Here is a 17,636-nt window from a genome sequence, read left to right on the forward strand (position 1 = left end):
ATGAATGTGTGTGTATATTAATATGTATATATTTATACATGTTATTGTATGATGTGTATATATTATATTTATATTTTCATATTATTATAAAATCTGAAACAGAATTACTAGTAAATATTACACAGTAGTGTATAGACAGGGTTAGACCAGGAAGCTTGTTATTATTTATTATTTATGGAGAAGGGGTGGGAGTTAATAAGTTTTACTTCTTCTCACTCCTTTTCGAATATGTATATATTCTATTTTTCTTTGTTTCTGAAATGGCTTTCATTTTATTATTTTGCTTTCATATTCGAAATAAACACTTCAATCAATCAATACAGCCTGATGTTCAGTTTGTAAAGTATGGTCCCATTTAGAGTCAAATAGATGATAAAGCAGGCTATGCTTTGGCGGTGTGATTGACAGGTCGCCTGTCCAATGACCGCGCAGCTCGCCGATTATAAACCAATAGCAGGCGGGCTTCAAAACGACAATCCACAAAGCAATGGGTGACATCGCGGTGGCTACATCAATATTTTTCATAGTCTATGTTCTCCTGTGATTGGCTAAGCAGAAGAAACAGCAGAAACATTACATTTAAACTATCACAGTAAATCAGTTTTTACTGTTATCGTCCCCGTCTGAATATCAGAGTAGAGAGAAGTGGGGGGGGGGGGGGGGGGGGGGGTTTGAGACACTTTACAGAAATACAGCCATGTATTTGCCAACTTGTTTCAGTCGTTCATTGCATTCGCTGGTGGTTTTCAGCCCAACTGGAGTGGAAACCAGACTCCAGATCAGGAAGGATTGGTATTGTCAGGTCACAGGAGCCCTTTGGAAAGTCGTATAGAAAAGTGGACTTTCTCTGGAAGCATTCCCACTGCTTTGGTTGAATCAGGCAAAAAGATGACAAGAACATTTACACATCAATGCGATTAGCCTCCTCTGATCACTCACACAGGAACACACAGGAGAGCTCATTGATTGGTCTTTGAAGCTGCTCCACATGACCCAGTAGACCGATGAATCTCTTTGATAGTAATTGACTTGGCTAAATCAATAGCCTGAACATCTGCATGCTGCCTGCTAATCAGCCTGTTTGATCATCTGTTGTTGCTGTAGCTGCTTGACGATGCACAGCCTACCTTTTCATATTACTTACAGGATAATTATGGAGGGGGAAATAACTGCTAAGGCCGTGTGTCCATCTAGCGTCTTTTTCCGACCGTTAAACGCTGGAAGTACGCTGGGGAGCGCTGATCTCAGCACACAATATGCAAGGAAGCAGTCTGAAAGTAACGTTAGCTCAGTGCGGTAGCTAGCTTGATAGCTGATAGCTGACAGCTGACATTAGCTAACAACACACATACAGTGATTTAGCTCAACACTCACCAGAAATATTAAGTGTCTAGCCAATCTGCTCCCACAATTGAGCCTTTCTGTCTCTGTTGCGATAGTTTCTCCATGATTAGCACCCGACACCAGCGTCTTTCTGAAAAGTTAAAATATTTTCAGCTGGAAGCGCTGGGAGTCGGGCGCACAAAAACGCCGGAGCGCTCTGAAAATAGACGCTGGGCGCAGCCCACTTTCTCTAGACGTCCGTGTGCGCCCGCATACGCTCTCCCCCCATTGGAAACGACTGAAAAAAGACGCTGGACCTGAGGAAAAGACGCTAGGTCGACACAGGCCCTAAGACAGCAAGTACAAGTGTGCCTGTGCGCGTGCCTGTGCGCGTGCACGTTGCCCATAAACAATGTTTGCACCGGGGCCCATCGCAACTACGTTACACCACTGTTTCTACGTGAAGGAGCAGCAGCTCTACTCAGAGTCTCTCACAGGTGACCAAGCTTCTCACCTTGTCCCTAAGAAAGATGGCAGCCACCCTCCTGAGGGAACCCATTTTGGCCGCTTGTATCCACGATCGTTTTGGGCATGACCCATCCTTCATGAGCACAGGTGAGGGCAGGAACGAAGATGGACAGGTAGATTGAGAGCTTTGCCTTCTGGCTCAGCTCTCTTTTCGTCACACCGGTGCAGTAAAGCGAACACAATACTTCCCCAGCTGCTACGATTCTCTGGCCCATCTCACGCTCTGTCGTCGCCTCACTCGAGAACAAGACCTTGAGATACTTCAACTCCAACGCATCACAGCTTCAATTCCCACAACATTGGCATGGTAACGCTTCAGAAAGTGAATATCAATTCATCCCTAGATACAACAATGTCATCAAATGCAGTGTTAACAATCAGAATGTCATCAAATGCAGTGTTAACAGTCAGACAACCTTAGATACAACAATGTCATCAAACGCAGTGTTAACAATCAGACACCCCTAGATACAACAATGTCATCAAACGCAGTGTTAACTCATTCATGGCCAGTTTAGGACTGCCAATATTTAGCACAGGCCAAAGATTTTCATAATTGTTGGTCATCTTTCAAGACCCACAGTAAATTATCTATTAGCACCAAAGTGATTTGCAATACCTCAAAATGAAGATGTACGTCTCTGGGTTCACCAGGAAAAAAAAAGTGAGCTTTTAGCATGTTCTGTACTCTACTTATAGCCATTTATATACACCCTGTTTTCACCCAAAAGGTCTCCCTGAGAAAATAAACAGGAGAAAAGGCAATTTTTGTAAACGGGCACAATCTCAGGCAGAACTCGCTCTCAATTCTTTTATTTTGAACTGTATTGACATCAGACATGTAAATATTATTCGTTAGGACACAAATGACAAAAAATATATATATATATATATATATATATATACACATGAAGTGCTTTTTTTTTTACATTCAACAATACAGTTTACTCGGTGTGAGTGTGCAGACAGACACACAGACAGACAGGCAGACAGACAGACAGACAGACAGACACACCGACAGACAGACAGACAGACAGACAGACAGACACACACACACACACACACACACACACACACACAATCCCCCTTTTAGATTTCTAACCCCACATAGGATAAGCAATAACCACGCCCTGTGGCGCTGGGATTGGCCAGGAGCAACACTGGAGGGCACGCAGCCCAGCGATTTCATGAACCAACTGAATAGCTCTTGAGAACGGACAGCAGGCTGCTGTGACTGCCGCTTCTGCGTGTGTTTATTTTGTTTTGTTCTGGTCCACCCGTCCTCGTCCATGTCTCCCTGTCCTATCCGCTATCCTCCCTGCTATTTGATCGTTCCCGTTTTCCCCTCGGCTATTCAACACGTCCTCACCGCCCTCGCAAACTGATCGATCATTTCCTCATTCCTCCGATGATCAAACACATCTCTTGATTACTTTCTCCCGTTTTCTCCCGGCTGGCACAGAGGAAGGCGACTCCAGCTCGTGCAGCGCGCCTAGGGGCGTTTCAATGGCGTTTCTCCTGTCTGCACAAGGAAGCGTTACCCGTTTTCTGCTTTTCCTCCTGCTCAATTTCAAAACAACAGCTGCGGTATGTGTTTGTTCACGTGTTGTCTTAGATGCTAGGGACCTGATACTATGTCAGAGGCTGGGGAAGTGTTTGAACTACGCGCTGCAGTAATAAAAACAAAAACACGTCAAACACGTCATTGGCCCTCTGGGCTATTCCTGATAACACGTCAAAGACGTCTTTGGCCCTGAATGAGTTAACAATCAGACACCCCTAGATACAACAATGTCATCAAACGCAGTGTTAACAATCAGACAACCCTAGATACAACAATGTCATCAAATGGAGTGTTAACAATCAGATGAAATCGTTGCACTCGGAGTAGATAAACGGCATCATAAGATAAAGCATCTGTATTGATCTGTATTGTTAATATTGGAGCCCCAGTACAGACAGCTGTACAGACAGGTTCATAGTATACACAGCAACACACAGACAGCTGTACAGACAGACAGGTTCATAGTATACACAGCAACACACAGACAGCTGTACAGACAGACAGGTTCATAGTATACACAGCAACACACAGACAGCTGTACAGACAGACAGGTTCATAGTATACGCAGAAACACACAGACAGCTGTACAGACAGACAGGTTCATAGTATACACAGCAACACACAGACAGCTGTACAGACAGACAGGTTCATATTATACACAGCAACACACAGACAGGCTAGCAAATGGACAGAGCCACAGATAGCTTGGGATCTGGCGTTTGGCCCTGGGGAGTCCACGTGTCGGGGAAAAAAGCTGTTTTCTTTGAACTCCCTCCCCTGGGTGAAGATGTTAAGGGAGAGAGAGACATGAGAGAGAGACATGGTTGCAGAGAGGGAGAGAGAGAGACAGACATGGTTGCAGAGAGGGAGAGAGAGAGAGAGACATGGTTGCAGAGAGGGAGAGAGAGAGAGACATGGCTGCAGAGAGGGAGAGAGAGAGAGACATGGTTGCAGAGAGGGAGAGAGAGAGAGACATGGGTGCAGAGACAGAGACAAAGAGAGGAAGACAGAGGAAGCACAGAGCTTACAGGAGGTAGACAGAGTGAATCTGTATGCTGGCTGGAGCTCCGGCAGACATTCCTGGATTTAGTTTCACTCGAAAGTTTGGAGCAGACAGGTCCGTCCACCAGACTTTCACCAAGTATGCACTCTGGATTTTAATGAGTCACAGACCGCTGCTCTCTCACTCTATTTGCTGTGTGTGTGTGTGTGTGTTTTGGATAGACTTTACTTTTCCATGACATTTGCATTACACCTTTTGTTCGGGTTAATATATCTTCTGTTTTGGTGCCAATGTGACCTCACACACACGCACACACATGTCTATGACTTCTGCAGACCTTCTGTTGACTACATTCACTCCCTAACCCCTAACTCTATGAAGTCTTTTGATTTTAGAGGCCTATCCTCTTGATCACAAATCACGTCCACGATTATAACATTCAAAACATTTTTTTTACCTCCGTTTTTGTCTCTGAGAAAAATCAGCACCAGCCTCCTGTTAGCATTTTGTTAGCAATGTTAATGCTAGTCATTATTGGGGAACCATTCCTTTCAAAACCCCCATTCCCAAACCCCATTCTTGCAGATGGTCTTGTTTATTTACAGTAATTGTACCATTACTACATTTGATTTTGAGAGATTAGATCTCGTTCGTTGATGTTGTCTCATGGAGCACCTTTACCAATAAACCGAAGTCATAATAATAATCCTAAAAGACATGAGAAGCGGCAAAAATGACCTCACTTCACAAAAATGTCCTCAGTCTGAAAGTCAAACTGATGCTCACAGATACAAGAGTAAGAACACACACACACAGACACACACACACACACACACACACACACACACACACACACACACACACACACACACACACACACACACACACACCTATCTTTAGCGCCCACACACTCCACACACACGGGAAAGTGCAAACTGCTGTTTCAGAGGATTTTAGGATTCTGAGGGAAATGCTGACAACTTTTAGCCGTGAAAATGGTCCAATTTAAACGTATTGATCATTTACACAAAAGAAGCAACTTGAATGTAAAAAGTGTGCGTGTTCAAAACCTGCAGCGGCCCCGCCTCCATCTCAGCAGTGTCAGGAGATGTGATGTTAACAATCCATCAGTCACCTCAGAGTATAATAAGCTACAGCAGTGGAGCCGCACTACAACAGGCCACGCTTTAGCCCACTGTGCATTCAGACCTGTGTGTGTGTGTGTGTGTGTGTGTGTGTGTGTGTGTGTGTGTGTGTGTGTGTGTGTGTGTGTGCGTGCGTGCGTGTGTGCGTGCGTGCGTGCGTGCATCGTCACATTTTCCCCACTGCAATGCTTTCTAAAAGTCTGCAAGCCATTAAGACTCTGGATATCCTTGGACAGGTCATTTAGACGGGCAGGTGGGCAGAGAGATCTTTGACAGGTCATTTAGACGAGCAGGTGGGCAGAGAGATAGCCTTTTCACACTAATAGAGCTCTCGCCATGAAGTGAACCCGGGGTGAATTGAATCGAGAGGTGGGGGCGAAAAACATCGTCTGATCGACCACCAATCAGAATCGCCCGAGTGGCGTTACGAATAGATCATCCGTGAGCGGCTCTAACGCCCAATCAGGGAAGCGTTTGAGTGCGTGATGTAAGATTGTGAACAGTTTGCTGCCTGAATGAAAGCCTTCATCAAACGCACATCAATTTCTTTATGAAGAAATCAATATATTGGGACAAGGGCTCAATGAGACTCCCATTTCCAGACACAATAGGCCTAAGAGGAGGCTCCACCACTGATGAGTGGGTTTTTTCGGTAGGCCATAGAACACTGGGCAAATAGGATGTTTATTGTTTAGTGGTCAAAAACTATTTTTCTTGCTCAGTGATCCCCCTTTCTCTACAGAAGAGTCGGTAAATGCATCAATCTCAGATTTAATGTCATCAGTGGGGTCACAGCGTAAAGCTGAGTTGATTACATTGTTATCTACCGGTAGTTGACTCTTAATGCCTCTATTGTTCAGAGTTCATGACAACAATAGACCCCCCTTTACTTGATCACAATATCAACATACCTGTTGAAGACATACAGTACCTGAATGTCAGTCAGCCCCTAATAAACGTGTAGATGGAAAAGAGTGCTCCAGTGTCCTGACTTCAGGTAGTCTGTGTGAAGTGCCCAGGTACAACTTTTTTCTATGTACACTGTCCCTCACTGCTGACCACCAGGAGGACCCTTTATTCCAAACTTGGCTGAAGCGCGCTGGACTTTGTTGGACTTTAACACTGTAAGCAACTCCTCATGTTTCCTTCACACCCGTGCTGCACTCAGGCTAGCTAACATTAGCTCTAGTTAGCTTGCTAGCATTTAGCCGCTTAAACGTTATGCTTTTGCTAGTCTTTACTCTTATCCTGCTTATTATAACATCAGAGTGGCATGCACACCAAACGATATAAACATAGGTTCTGGAAGTTAAACGTTAGTTGCTTTGATTGAACCTTGAACTAGCAAGACTTAAACGGAAAGGGATAAAGCTATTTCTCTGTTGGGTCGGGTTGCCAGATGCAGCTGATGGTTTCCAGCAGAAAGACTGCTCAAAAGCCACCAAAATGCACACAAAACCGTCCAAGCGAATGCAGGTCTTTTGGAAACAATCCGGCAACACGGAGTCTAATGTGTGCTACCTAAAAGCACATGGTTTTTGTTTACATGGTGATGAACATAAAAATATTGAGGTAGAAAAAAAATGTTTTAACCAGGACTTTGATGGATGAAATACTGCTATAGCCTATACCAGCTGCTATTTAAAAAAAAAAAAGATCTGCACCTCATCTCAAACTATGACGGGTTGGGTCCTTGAATTTGAAGGAATTGGGCCTGGAAAGTCCTTGAATTGGATGTTTAAGAAGGTGTAGGAACCCTGGAATGTTAAGACTGTGTGATGTTGCCGAACACTAAAGACTTGTTTTACAGCCGCAGGCCACAGCTATAATTAAACACAGCATCCAGACTAATGGAAGGAGAAACTTGTTGTGTCACATGACTAATTGCAACTCTCAGCCCGCTCTCACTTTCACGCACGCACGTGTGCACACACACACACACACACACACACACACACACACACACACAAACACACACACACACACACACACACACACACACACACACACACACACACACACACACACACACACACTCTTAATCTAATCCGGCTCAGAAACTCTCACTCTCTGGCCTCCACCTTCATCCTCCTCCCTCTCTCTCCTCTCTCCCTCCCTCGTTCACCCGCCCGCCCTGAAAAGGACACACTGGGTTTAATAGATACAGTCAGCCTGTGTGGGAAGTGGAAACGGCCATAAAATGTTAAACATACAACTGGCGCACAAGTGGGGTAAAACCCCCCATACAGTATATCTCAATGGGCTGACTCACCAAAGGACGGTGCTGTGGCTCTACACTACAGGATTGGGGATTCTAGAGCAGGTACATAGACGTCTGTTCAGACGTGCGTTCACTGCGGTGGTTGAATCACCGATCCTGTCTGCCTGGGCTGGGCTAGCAGCTAAATGCTAACGATGCTGAATGGGGAGAACGTGAGAATCTACCCCACCCTGACCACGCCCCTAACCAGCAGCTACCCCAGTGTGTACAGTATGACGAGACATTGACTGTCTCTATAAGGAACACCTCTTGATCACTGCCCCCTACCCTCAGTCATTCTCTTCCACCTCAGTTGCTGCGACTGTTGTTGCCTGGCCTGCAGTATATTGTCTGTTAAAGTGTGTTAAGAGACGACCGCTAACTCTCTTTCTCTCTCATTTCAGTTCAGCTACTTTATTGCCATCACTGTCTATCAGAAAAAAATATTGTTAAAGCAGTTTGAAAAGCCAACAAACAGTTCATACGTTGAAGATAGGGAGTTAAAGATATTTGACCGACGTTAACTTGAGTGAAAATCGATCACGCTTTTTTTCCTTTGCATCCCAAGTCATAGTATCAACAGAGACCTTAACTTGTTTGTGTACATGTGTTGTAAACTGTTTATGATGCAGAGCATACAAAATGTAAGGGGACAGCAGTGTGTGTGTGTGTGTGTGTGTGTGTGTGTGTGTGTGTGTGTGTGTGTGTGTGTGCGTGTGTGTGTGTGCGTCCGCGTGAGCGCTGGTATCTTAACACATTGACTGCCAGCCGTTTTTTTTTTGCTGTAGGTAGCTTCTGCCAGGCCGTTTTTTGAGGATTCTGGCTCATTTTAAAAGAGCCGAGGATTCTTTTCTGCTTGGAGTTTGTGAACACAAAGTTCACAAAAGTACTAATAGAATGTGTGCTTTCTCTGTCTAAAAGAGTTAGTTTGTAGAGTTAGTAGTTATGTAGATATTAGCCGTTGAGTACAGCATGGTTTCAGCTGTCTGAGAGTGAAAGCTGAGATAATCGCAGTTTTGTGAAATTCAATCAAACAGGCAGAACAGTCACTTTAACCATTTATTTTTGGCATCAGTGAGAGATCAGACATCCAAACAATATAGTTCCGAACGCCCTCTCCTTCAACTCCTCCCTCCGTGGGCGTGTCTAGTGGCTTTCAGCCTGCGTTTGTCACAAGCGAGTGCTCTGCTGCTGCTGCTGCTGCTGCGAGTTCACAGCCTCCCTCCCTGGCAGCGAGTTTGAGCAGCCTCCCTCCCTGGCAGCGAGTTTGAGCAGGAGCGGGAGGCGGCTGCTTTTGGTTGACTTTCTCTCTGTCGGGAGGGCACCGTCGCCACCTAGCTGGTCGGTAAAATAGATTATACACATTCAATACTTCCAATATCTCCATAGGAGACGCGGGGGGCATTGATCCACGTAGCACCGTCAAAAAAAAATATATATTTTTTTTGACGACTCAACTCGTCGTTGGCAGTGAACAGCTGGATTGTGTTTGACGACTCAACTCGTTGTTGGCAGTGAACGTGTTAATGGCCTGGAGATGTATGTAAAGCAGTAAAAATGTGTTGGGCCATCCTGGTGACTGAGTTGGCGATGGTGTCTCTTCTCTCTGTCCCATTTTATTATATTTCTCACTGCTTTAAACTATAAAAAAAAAAAAAATCCTCAAAAAAGTCATCTTAAAAGTGAAAATGTCTCCCCCTTCCTGTGTTTCTGTGCCTGTCCTCCAGACCTGATGGAGCGGTGGTGGGCGTGGCGGTACGCCCTGGTGGCCCTGGCAGCGGTGCAGCTCGGCCCGTCCCGCGGCGACGACGACTTCACCTCCAACACCTTGATCAACAATGTGGCGTGGGACCCCCGCACGGGCCGGCTGTACGTGGGCGCCGTCAACGCCCTGTACCAGCTGGACCCCCACCTCAGGCTGGAGTCACACACCGACACCGGCCCCAAGCGGGACAACCGGCTCTGCACGCCCCCGGTCACGGCCGCCTGCGAGGAGGCTAAAGACACCGACAACCACAACAAGCTGCTGCTCGTCCACGCCGCCAAGGTAGAGCTGACGATATGGCTAAAATCTATATCACCATGTACTTCTTCATTGATAATTAATTAAAAAAAAAGTCAATTAGCGTGTTAACACTACAAAGGCCATGGGAAAAACTGCCAAGAACGAATGTGCCATGTCTATTGTATTCTGCTTGAACTCAGCTAGGGCTGCAAGTTGCAACTAATGATTACAGTATTTACATTGTCCATTAATATATCAATTATTTTCTCGATTAATCGATTAGTTGTTTGGTAAAATGTGAGAAAATGGTGAAAAATGTCGTTGGATGTGTTTCCCATTTTTCATATTTAAGAAGCTGGATTTGACTTTTTTATGTATCAAACCGATTAATTGATTATCAAAATAGTTGATGACTAATTTAATAGTTGACCACTAATCTATTCATCGTTGCAGCTCTGGACTCAGCGTCCTGTAAATGAAAGGGCGCTGCACCGAGTCAGTGACTCATGCTGTACATAATGTATATTGAAAATATCGGAAACGTATTTTAAAAAAATCATTGTTATTGAGGCCTATTTTATTGCGATGTATAATAATACTGATTGATTGTCCACCCCTACGCCAGGACATGCTGGTGGTGTGCGGCAGCGTGTTCCGGGGGATCTGCTCTCTAAGGAACCTGAGCAGTGTGGAGCAGCTGCTGTACTTCAGCGACTCCAAAGGAGAGAAGTCGTACGTGACGAGCGCCGAGGAGGGCGTGTCTGTGGTGGGCGTGATGTCGTACTTCACACCCGCCACGCCCGCTGACCGAGACCGACACAACCTGACCGTGTTTCTGGTAATGAGGATGGGAAACAATGCACACATACAAGGGTTCCAATGGGTCCTTGAATTTTTTTTTTTTTTTAGACATGGACCATTGAAAGTGCTTAAATTGATAGATGTTGTGCAAGAATAGAAATTGGAGTTCTTTTTTAGTAAATGCTCATTTGAGAAGTGTACACAAATCCTGCTAGTCCTCATGATAAAGAACAAGGAATTTAAAGGACTAAATGAAAACCAGAAGCAGCTTGAATGGGAATGTATTGTGACACGTCTCTTCTGCCCGTAGGTGGGGAAGGGCTACGGTGGCCACGACAGCACCAAGCTGATCTCCACGCGCATCCTGCAGGACTACAAGGAATGGGCGGTCTTCGACAGCATCATCGAGGCGTCGGCCGTGCAGGCCAACCCCTTCGTCCTGCGCTACCTCCACAACTTCCGCTTCGCCTTCACAGACGGCGGCTTCGTCTACTTCCTGTTCTCGCGGACGCTCGGGCTACAGGACAACAAGAACTTCACCTTCATCTCCAGGATGTGCGAGGACGACCACAGCTATTACTCCTACACCGAGCTGCAGCTCAACTGCAGCGCCGCCAACAAGTACAACAAAGTCCAGGTGATGATCATGTCCCTCTCCTAAAACTTGTTGAAGAGGTCTCAGTCTTGACCCATAAAAAATGTCTTCTTCTTAGATCGGACTTGATGATCGGCAGTGTTGTGCATGAACGCGCTAAAAGAGCGTGACTGTGTCATAACAGTGAGCTGAACGCAGCCCAATTACAATTAATAAACGTACAGTGAGCATCTTTAACTCCTGAGAGAGTCAACGGCGTTCTTTTCTGACGGCGATAATTGCTCATTGTGTTTACATGCGTGTGGTAATTTACATACGAAAAAAAAAGGCAAGGCTCGGGGTGCAGCTCAACATACAGACATACATATGCAGAGACACACACAGTCATCCAGAATAGCAAAGGAAATACCGCAAATTACTTTCAGAATAAAGGCATTCAAATTCTCACCTCAAAAGAAATATATTTTAATGAAGAAAACAGCAAACATTATATCAAAATACTCATTGTGATGTTAAGATTAGCCTACATATGGAGTGAAACTGTGGCTGTAAAGCATTACTAAAAATTTAGTTAACGTTAGAATAAGGATTTAATTTTGAAAGCCCTAAAGCGGAGGACGTACTTTTACATTCTGGCTGACTTGACACTCGTGCACTAAATGTTGATGCCAATGTTTCAGAGCCAAACTCCACAGCTCTAAACTGAAGGAGCCGCGACTTTGTTGAAAAACATTGGTGATTCTATTGCTCGGACCAGCTTAAAGGGGAGGGATGAACGTGAAGTCGTGAACTGTTCATTTTTTGGGACTGTGATCTTAGTTCATAATTGTGAACTATGAACATGAACTAGTTCATTTTAATCTGTGTGAGCTGAACCTTGAGCTAGCTCTTGTGAAGTGTGAACTTGCACAACACTGGTGATCGGCTCAATTTGGAAGTCTACCTCTGAATAAGAGAATAAGAGCGTCCACCTCATACTCATATTCCAAATGTACTGTACATATCTAACCTCCAGCCTCTCCATCTCTTCCTTGCTTCATATAGGCTGCCTACGTAGCAGCACCAGGCGAGGTTCTGGCCAGAAGCATGAGCGCCTCGAGTCAGTATGGGCCGGTCTCTGCCTCGGACAAGGTCCTGTTTGTGACCTTCTCTTCTGATGAAGATCCGTCCACCTCAGCCATGTGTAGGTATCATCGGCACGCTGGAGCTGAAACTGCTCCTAAGGGGACATTCACACCAAAAGCGTTTTTGAAGCTGCCAGCGTCTTTCTGCAATTCATTCTCTATGTAAGGACGTGCTAAAGGTGCTCCTCTTTTAATGAACGCATCTGGTGTTTAAATGCTGGTGGCGTCTCGTCTTTTTGGTGGAGCGCTCTGGGCGTTTTAAAGCTGAAAAAGTTGAACATTTGGAGGAAAAGCACGCTGCTCGTCTTTTTACTCCTACATTTTCTCCTCCCAGAGGGATCCTCAACCTCGCTGCTACCAGAATTGGCAATAATCTGGCTTTCATGTTGACAGTGAACAACATCAACAGACAAAACCAGCTGGCTACCGCCCGTGTGGTCGTTGTGTGCTCTACTCTAGTGCACGCAACTGCAGGGAAAAATAAAACGAAGCGCAAAAAAAACGCTTTTGGTGTGAATGTCCCCTAATGTTAAACTTTTTTCAGCTTTAAAACGCCCACAGCGCTTCTCCAAAAACAACAGACGCCACCAGCGCTAAACGCTAGGTGCGTTCATTAAAAGAGGAGCACATAGAGAATGAATTGCAGAAAGACGCTGGCCAAAAACGCTTTGGGTGTGAATGTCCCCTAACTGTGGTTATTTGTGTCTTTTTTTGTGCCTTTATGTATTTATGGACTGTCTTTACTGTCAAATATACCAATCTGGATTTACGTCATTTTGAGCCGTTTTATAATTACACCTCTTAATATACCGTCACTTAGCAGCTGTGTGTTAAGTGTGACCTACATTGGCGAAGTAGTTACTGTAACCAGCGTTGTTCCTGTTAGTAGTTACTGTAACCAGCGTTGTTCCTGTTAGTAGTTACTGTAACCAGCATTGTTCATGTTAGTAGGTACTGTAACCAGCGTTGTTCCTGTTAGTAGTTACTGTAACCAGCGTTGTTCCTGTTCGTAGTTACTTTAACCAGCGTTGCTCCTGTTAGTAGTTACTGTAACCAGCGTTGTTCCTGTTAGTAGTTACTGTAACCAGCATTGTTCCTGTTAGTAGTTACTGTAACCAGCGTTGTTCCTGTTAGTAGTTACTGTAACCAGCATTGTTCCTGTTAGTAGTTACTGTAACCAGCGTTGTTCCTGTTAGTAGTTACTGTAACCAGCATTGTTCATGTTAGTAGGTACTGTAACCAGCGTTGTTCCTGTTAGTACATTAGTTACTGTAACCAGCGTTGTTCCTGTTCGTAGTTACTGTAACCAGCGTTGCTCCTGTTAGTAGTTACTGTAACCAGCGTTGTTCCTGTTAGTAGTTACTGTAACCAGCGTTGTTCCTGTTAGTAGTTACTGTAACCAGCGTTGTTCCTGTTAGTAGTTACTGTAACCAGCATTGTTCCTGTTAGTAGTTAATGTAACCAGCGTTGTTCCTGTTCGTAGTTACTGTAACCAGCGTTGTTCCTGTTAGTAGTTACTGTAACCAGCGTTGTTCCTGTTAGTAGTTACTGTAACCAGCGTTGCTCCTGTTAGTAGTTACTGTAACCAGCGTTGTTCCTGTTAGTAGTTACTGTAACCGGCGTTGTTCCTGTTAGTAGTTACTGTAACCAGCGTTGTTCCTGTTAGTAGTTACTGTAACCAGCGTTGTTCCTGTTAGTAGGTACTGTAACCAGCGTTGTTCCTGTTAGTAGTTACTGTAACCAGCATTGTTCCTGTTAGTAGTTACTGTAACCAGCGTTGTTCCTGTTAGTAGTTACTGTAACCAGCGTTGTTCCTGTTAGTAGTTACTGTAACCGGCGTTGTTCCTGTTAGTAGTTACTGTAACCAGCGTTGTTCCTGTTAGTAGTTACTGTAACCAGCATTGTTCCTGTTAGTAGTTACTGTAACCAGCGTTGTTCCTGTTAGTAGTTACTGTAACCAGCATTGTTCATGTTAGTAGGTACTGTAACCAGCGTTGTTCCTGTTAGTAGTTACTGTAACCAGCGTTGTTCCTGTTCGTAGTTACTGTAACCAGCGTTGCTCCTGTTAGTAGTTACTGTAACCAGCGTTGTTCCTGTTAGTAGTTACTGTAACCAGCGTTGTTCCTGTTAGTAGTTACTGTAACCAGCGTTGTTCCTGTTAGTAGTTACTGTAACCAGCATTGTTCCTGTTAGTAGTTACTGTAACCAGCGTTGTTCCTGTTCGTAGTTACTGTAACCAGCGTTGTTCCTGTTAGTAGTTACTGTAACCAGCGTTGTTCCTGTTAGTAGTTACTGTAACCAGCGTTGCTCCTGTTAGTAGTTACTGTAACCAGCGTTGTTCCTGTTAGTAGTTACTGTAACCGGCGTTGTTCCTGTTAGTAGTTACTGTAACCGGCGTTGTTCCTGTTAGTAGTTACTGTAACCGGCGTTGTTCCTGTTAGTAGTTACTGTAACCAGTGTTGTTCCTGTTTGCAGGTATGTACCCCCTGCGTTCCATTAACAAGAGGCTGCTGGAGATCATAGGAGCCTGCTACAGCGACGGCGGCTTCATCAATGGGAAGACTGCCGTCTACTCGCCTTACTCCTCCAAGTCGGAAGAACTGTGTACAACAAATAGCGTAAGTGTGTGTGTGAGAGAGAGAGAGAGGAGGGGAGCCAGCGAGGAGGATAGAGCTGAATGAATAGAGATAATGAGTCCAATGTTCTGTCCCTCTCCAGCAGAAAAGCATGGCAAGCAGGTACAGGTGTGGAGCCGAGTTCCTGCCCTCCCCGTTGGCCGGTAAGGCCGAGTTCGCCATGACCACCGAGCCCGCGCTGGTCCGCAAGGGCCACATGAGCGCCGTGGCCGTGGCCGTGGAGATGGATCACACTGTGGCTTTCCTGGGCACCACCACTGGAGAGGTGACCTTCTGACCCAACTTCCAGTCACCCTTTTTTTTTTAGCTTTCCATGCTTCTTTCGTTACGGCTTCCATTCCTTTCTTGTTTCTTTCTATTTCTTACTCTTCCTTGTTATTCTTTCTCTTCTTATTTGTTCATTCTTGCTTAATTTCTCTGGTGTATGTCTGGTCTCGGTGTGTCTATCGTTGATCTGTGAGTGTGTTCGTCTTTTCTATCTGTTGGAACGGTCTTTATGCCTGTGTCTCTTCAATGATAACAGGAGTCTTAACAGGCGTCTTCAGATGTTTTCCTTTTATGGCTTTCAGTGTTGTGCATGTTCACACTTCACAAGAGCTAGCTCAATATTCAGCTCACTCAGATTAAAATGAACAAATTCATTTTTTTTAAGTAATGCTTTACAGCTGCAGTTTCACTCCATATTTTATCATAACATCACGAGTATTTTGATACTCATAGTATCAAAATAAATAGTTTGATAATTTGTTGAAATAATTTTTTCTCCAAAGGTGAGAATTTGAATGCCTTTCATTCTGAAAGTAAATTTTGGTAATTCTGTTGCTAGTACAGTAGTCTGGCTACAGAGCCCAAAAACAGGCTCAAGTCCATTCATGACCACACACCGCTGTCTGTCTGTCTGCAGAGAAGAGAAGTACATTAGAGACAGAAGCGCGGTGAAATGACAGTAAAACCAGAACAGAACGACAAAAGAGCAACAAGAGTTAACGACGCTCACTGTACAGTCATCAGGTGTAAATGGCAAGCGCTCAGTTCACGCGTTCAGCAAAAATATGAGCTCGTTCAATGAACGGTGCTCTTTTAGCTCGTTCATGCACAACACTGATGGCTTTGGGGCCCAAGGAGGTGTGCATAGAGGTCCCCCTGCAGTTTGAGTGTATTCCAACTATTTCCTCCTGAATGGCTTTGAGCTTAGCTGGTCGAGACGTACTGCTGTTGTCAAAGCAAAAGATGCTTTACCTGTGCGTACTTACACACCCTTAGTAGGAACCTTAGTTTTCCATGTGAATGCCTTGTCAGAAAATAATATTTACTACTTGTATTTGGTGCCTACTATATCAGAATTCAAGTGAAAAAAGTCTGAATTAATGGCTTTTTTTTTACATCGAGGCAATAACAGGCTGGAATAACCCCTGTGTCAAATCTAACCAGATTATTGCTTTAATATCATGTCTCACACTGAGGGTGCAGTTGAAGAGGTTTCACACAAAGAAATGGAGATAATAGAAATGGAGGGAGGGTCTGCCGGGCAGGAGGTCTGAATCCAACAAACATGAACCCAGGTGTCCGTGCTTCCACAGGTGCTGAAGGTGCATCTGTCAGCCCACCCAGAGGTGTACGGCCGCGCGCCTGGCGACGCCACGGGAGACAAGGTCAACAAGAATCTGCTGTTCGATTCCCGCCATGAACACCTGTACATCACTACAGAGAAGAAGGTCAGACTCACTCACACACACACACACACACACACACACACACACACACACACACGTGTTGATTGACGATTTTTATTTATTTATTGAAGGTCAGGGAATCAGTCGTTCACCCTTCTTTTACGTCGACTCCGTCGAGGGCTTAATGAGTTATTCACTCTCTTATTTTTTTTCATTCATTCATTCATTCATTGACTGTGGTGGCCGTGAAGTGCAAATCACAATGCCAAATAGGAAAACACAACAACAAATCAAAAAACACAACAACAAATCACAAGACACTTTCAAAAGTTGGGCTGGGGACCTTTTTTGGTAGAAGTTAATGTTGTGTGTTCCTATTTGTCATTGTGTTTTTTGATTTGTTGTTGTGTTTTCCTGTTTGCCGTTGTGATTTGCACTTCATGGCCACTGTAATTCACCCAGCAGCAGTACATCCAACACCTCTACATTACCACACAGAAGACAGCCATTGATTATTCACTCCTTCTCCATTTCTGTCTCTTCCCTCTGTCTTTTCGCTCCGTCTTGTCCTTTCTCCGTTTCATTCCTATCGCTCTTTCCTGCACCCATGTGAAATGATTATTTATGATGTATTATGTTATTGATTTCAAAATGCAGTAATTAAAATGCACTTCAAGAGGGCAATTTGCTTTGATCAAGTCAAATAACAGTGCCTGCTAATTTGAATTGATGAGATTGTTCTGTTGTTGCTGTCAGAGAGGACACATTGTTTCCACAGCTGCTTGGACAGCAGATGAAATAAAGACAATTCCAAGTAGCCAGCATCATAGATGGAATGGACTCTCATGTGTCAAAAAAACACTTTTCCAAGTGGGACCACTTTTTGGAGACACAATGTTCCCTCTCTGCATAGTGATGGATCCAAAATCTAAGTTATGAATCGCTTCACAGTCAGGAAAGTAAAACGGAGGGAAAATAA

At 44.6% G+C, this 17,636-nt stretch overlaps 1 protein-coding gene across 1 annotated transcript in view; it reads left to right on the forward strand.

The window, feature by feature from the left end:
- Nucleotides 1-9,555: 9,555 nt before the first annotated feature.
- The window catches only part of LOC310799083 (plexin-B2-like), a gene marked incomplete at both ends in the record, with an annotated part of 33,914 nt that continues 25,833 nt past the window's right edge, over nucleotides 9,556-17,636 (forward strand). Inside the window, 7 exons of the mRNA XM_083661644.1 lie at nucleotides 9,556-9,870; nucleotides 10,454-10,666; nucleotides 10,940-11,266; nucleotides 12,269-12,407; nucleotides 14,824-14,966; nucleotides 15,067-15,249; nucleotides 16,565-16,699. Of these exons, the coding sequence (XP_083517770.1) occupies nucleotides 9,556-9,870; nucleotides 10,454-10,666; nucleotides 10,940-11,266; nucleotides 12,269-12,407; nucleotides 14,824-14,966; nucleotides 15,067-15,249; nucleotides 16,565-16,699 (1,455 nt within the window). The remainder of the gene's footprint in view (nucleotides 9,871-10,453; nucleotides 10,667-10,939; nucleotides 11,267-12,268; nucleotides 12,408-14,823; nucleotides 14,967-15,066; nucleotides 15,250-16,564; nucleotides 16,700-17,636) is intronic.

The sequence above is a fragment of the Poromitra crassiceps genome (assembly GCF_964638095.1).
Source record: "Poromitra crassiceps genome assembly, chromosome: 2".
NCBI lineage: Eukaryota > Metazoa > Chordata > Actinopteri > Beryciformes > Melamphaidae > Poromitra > Poromitra crassiceps.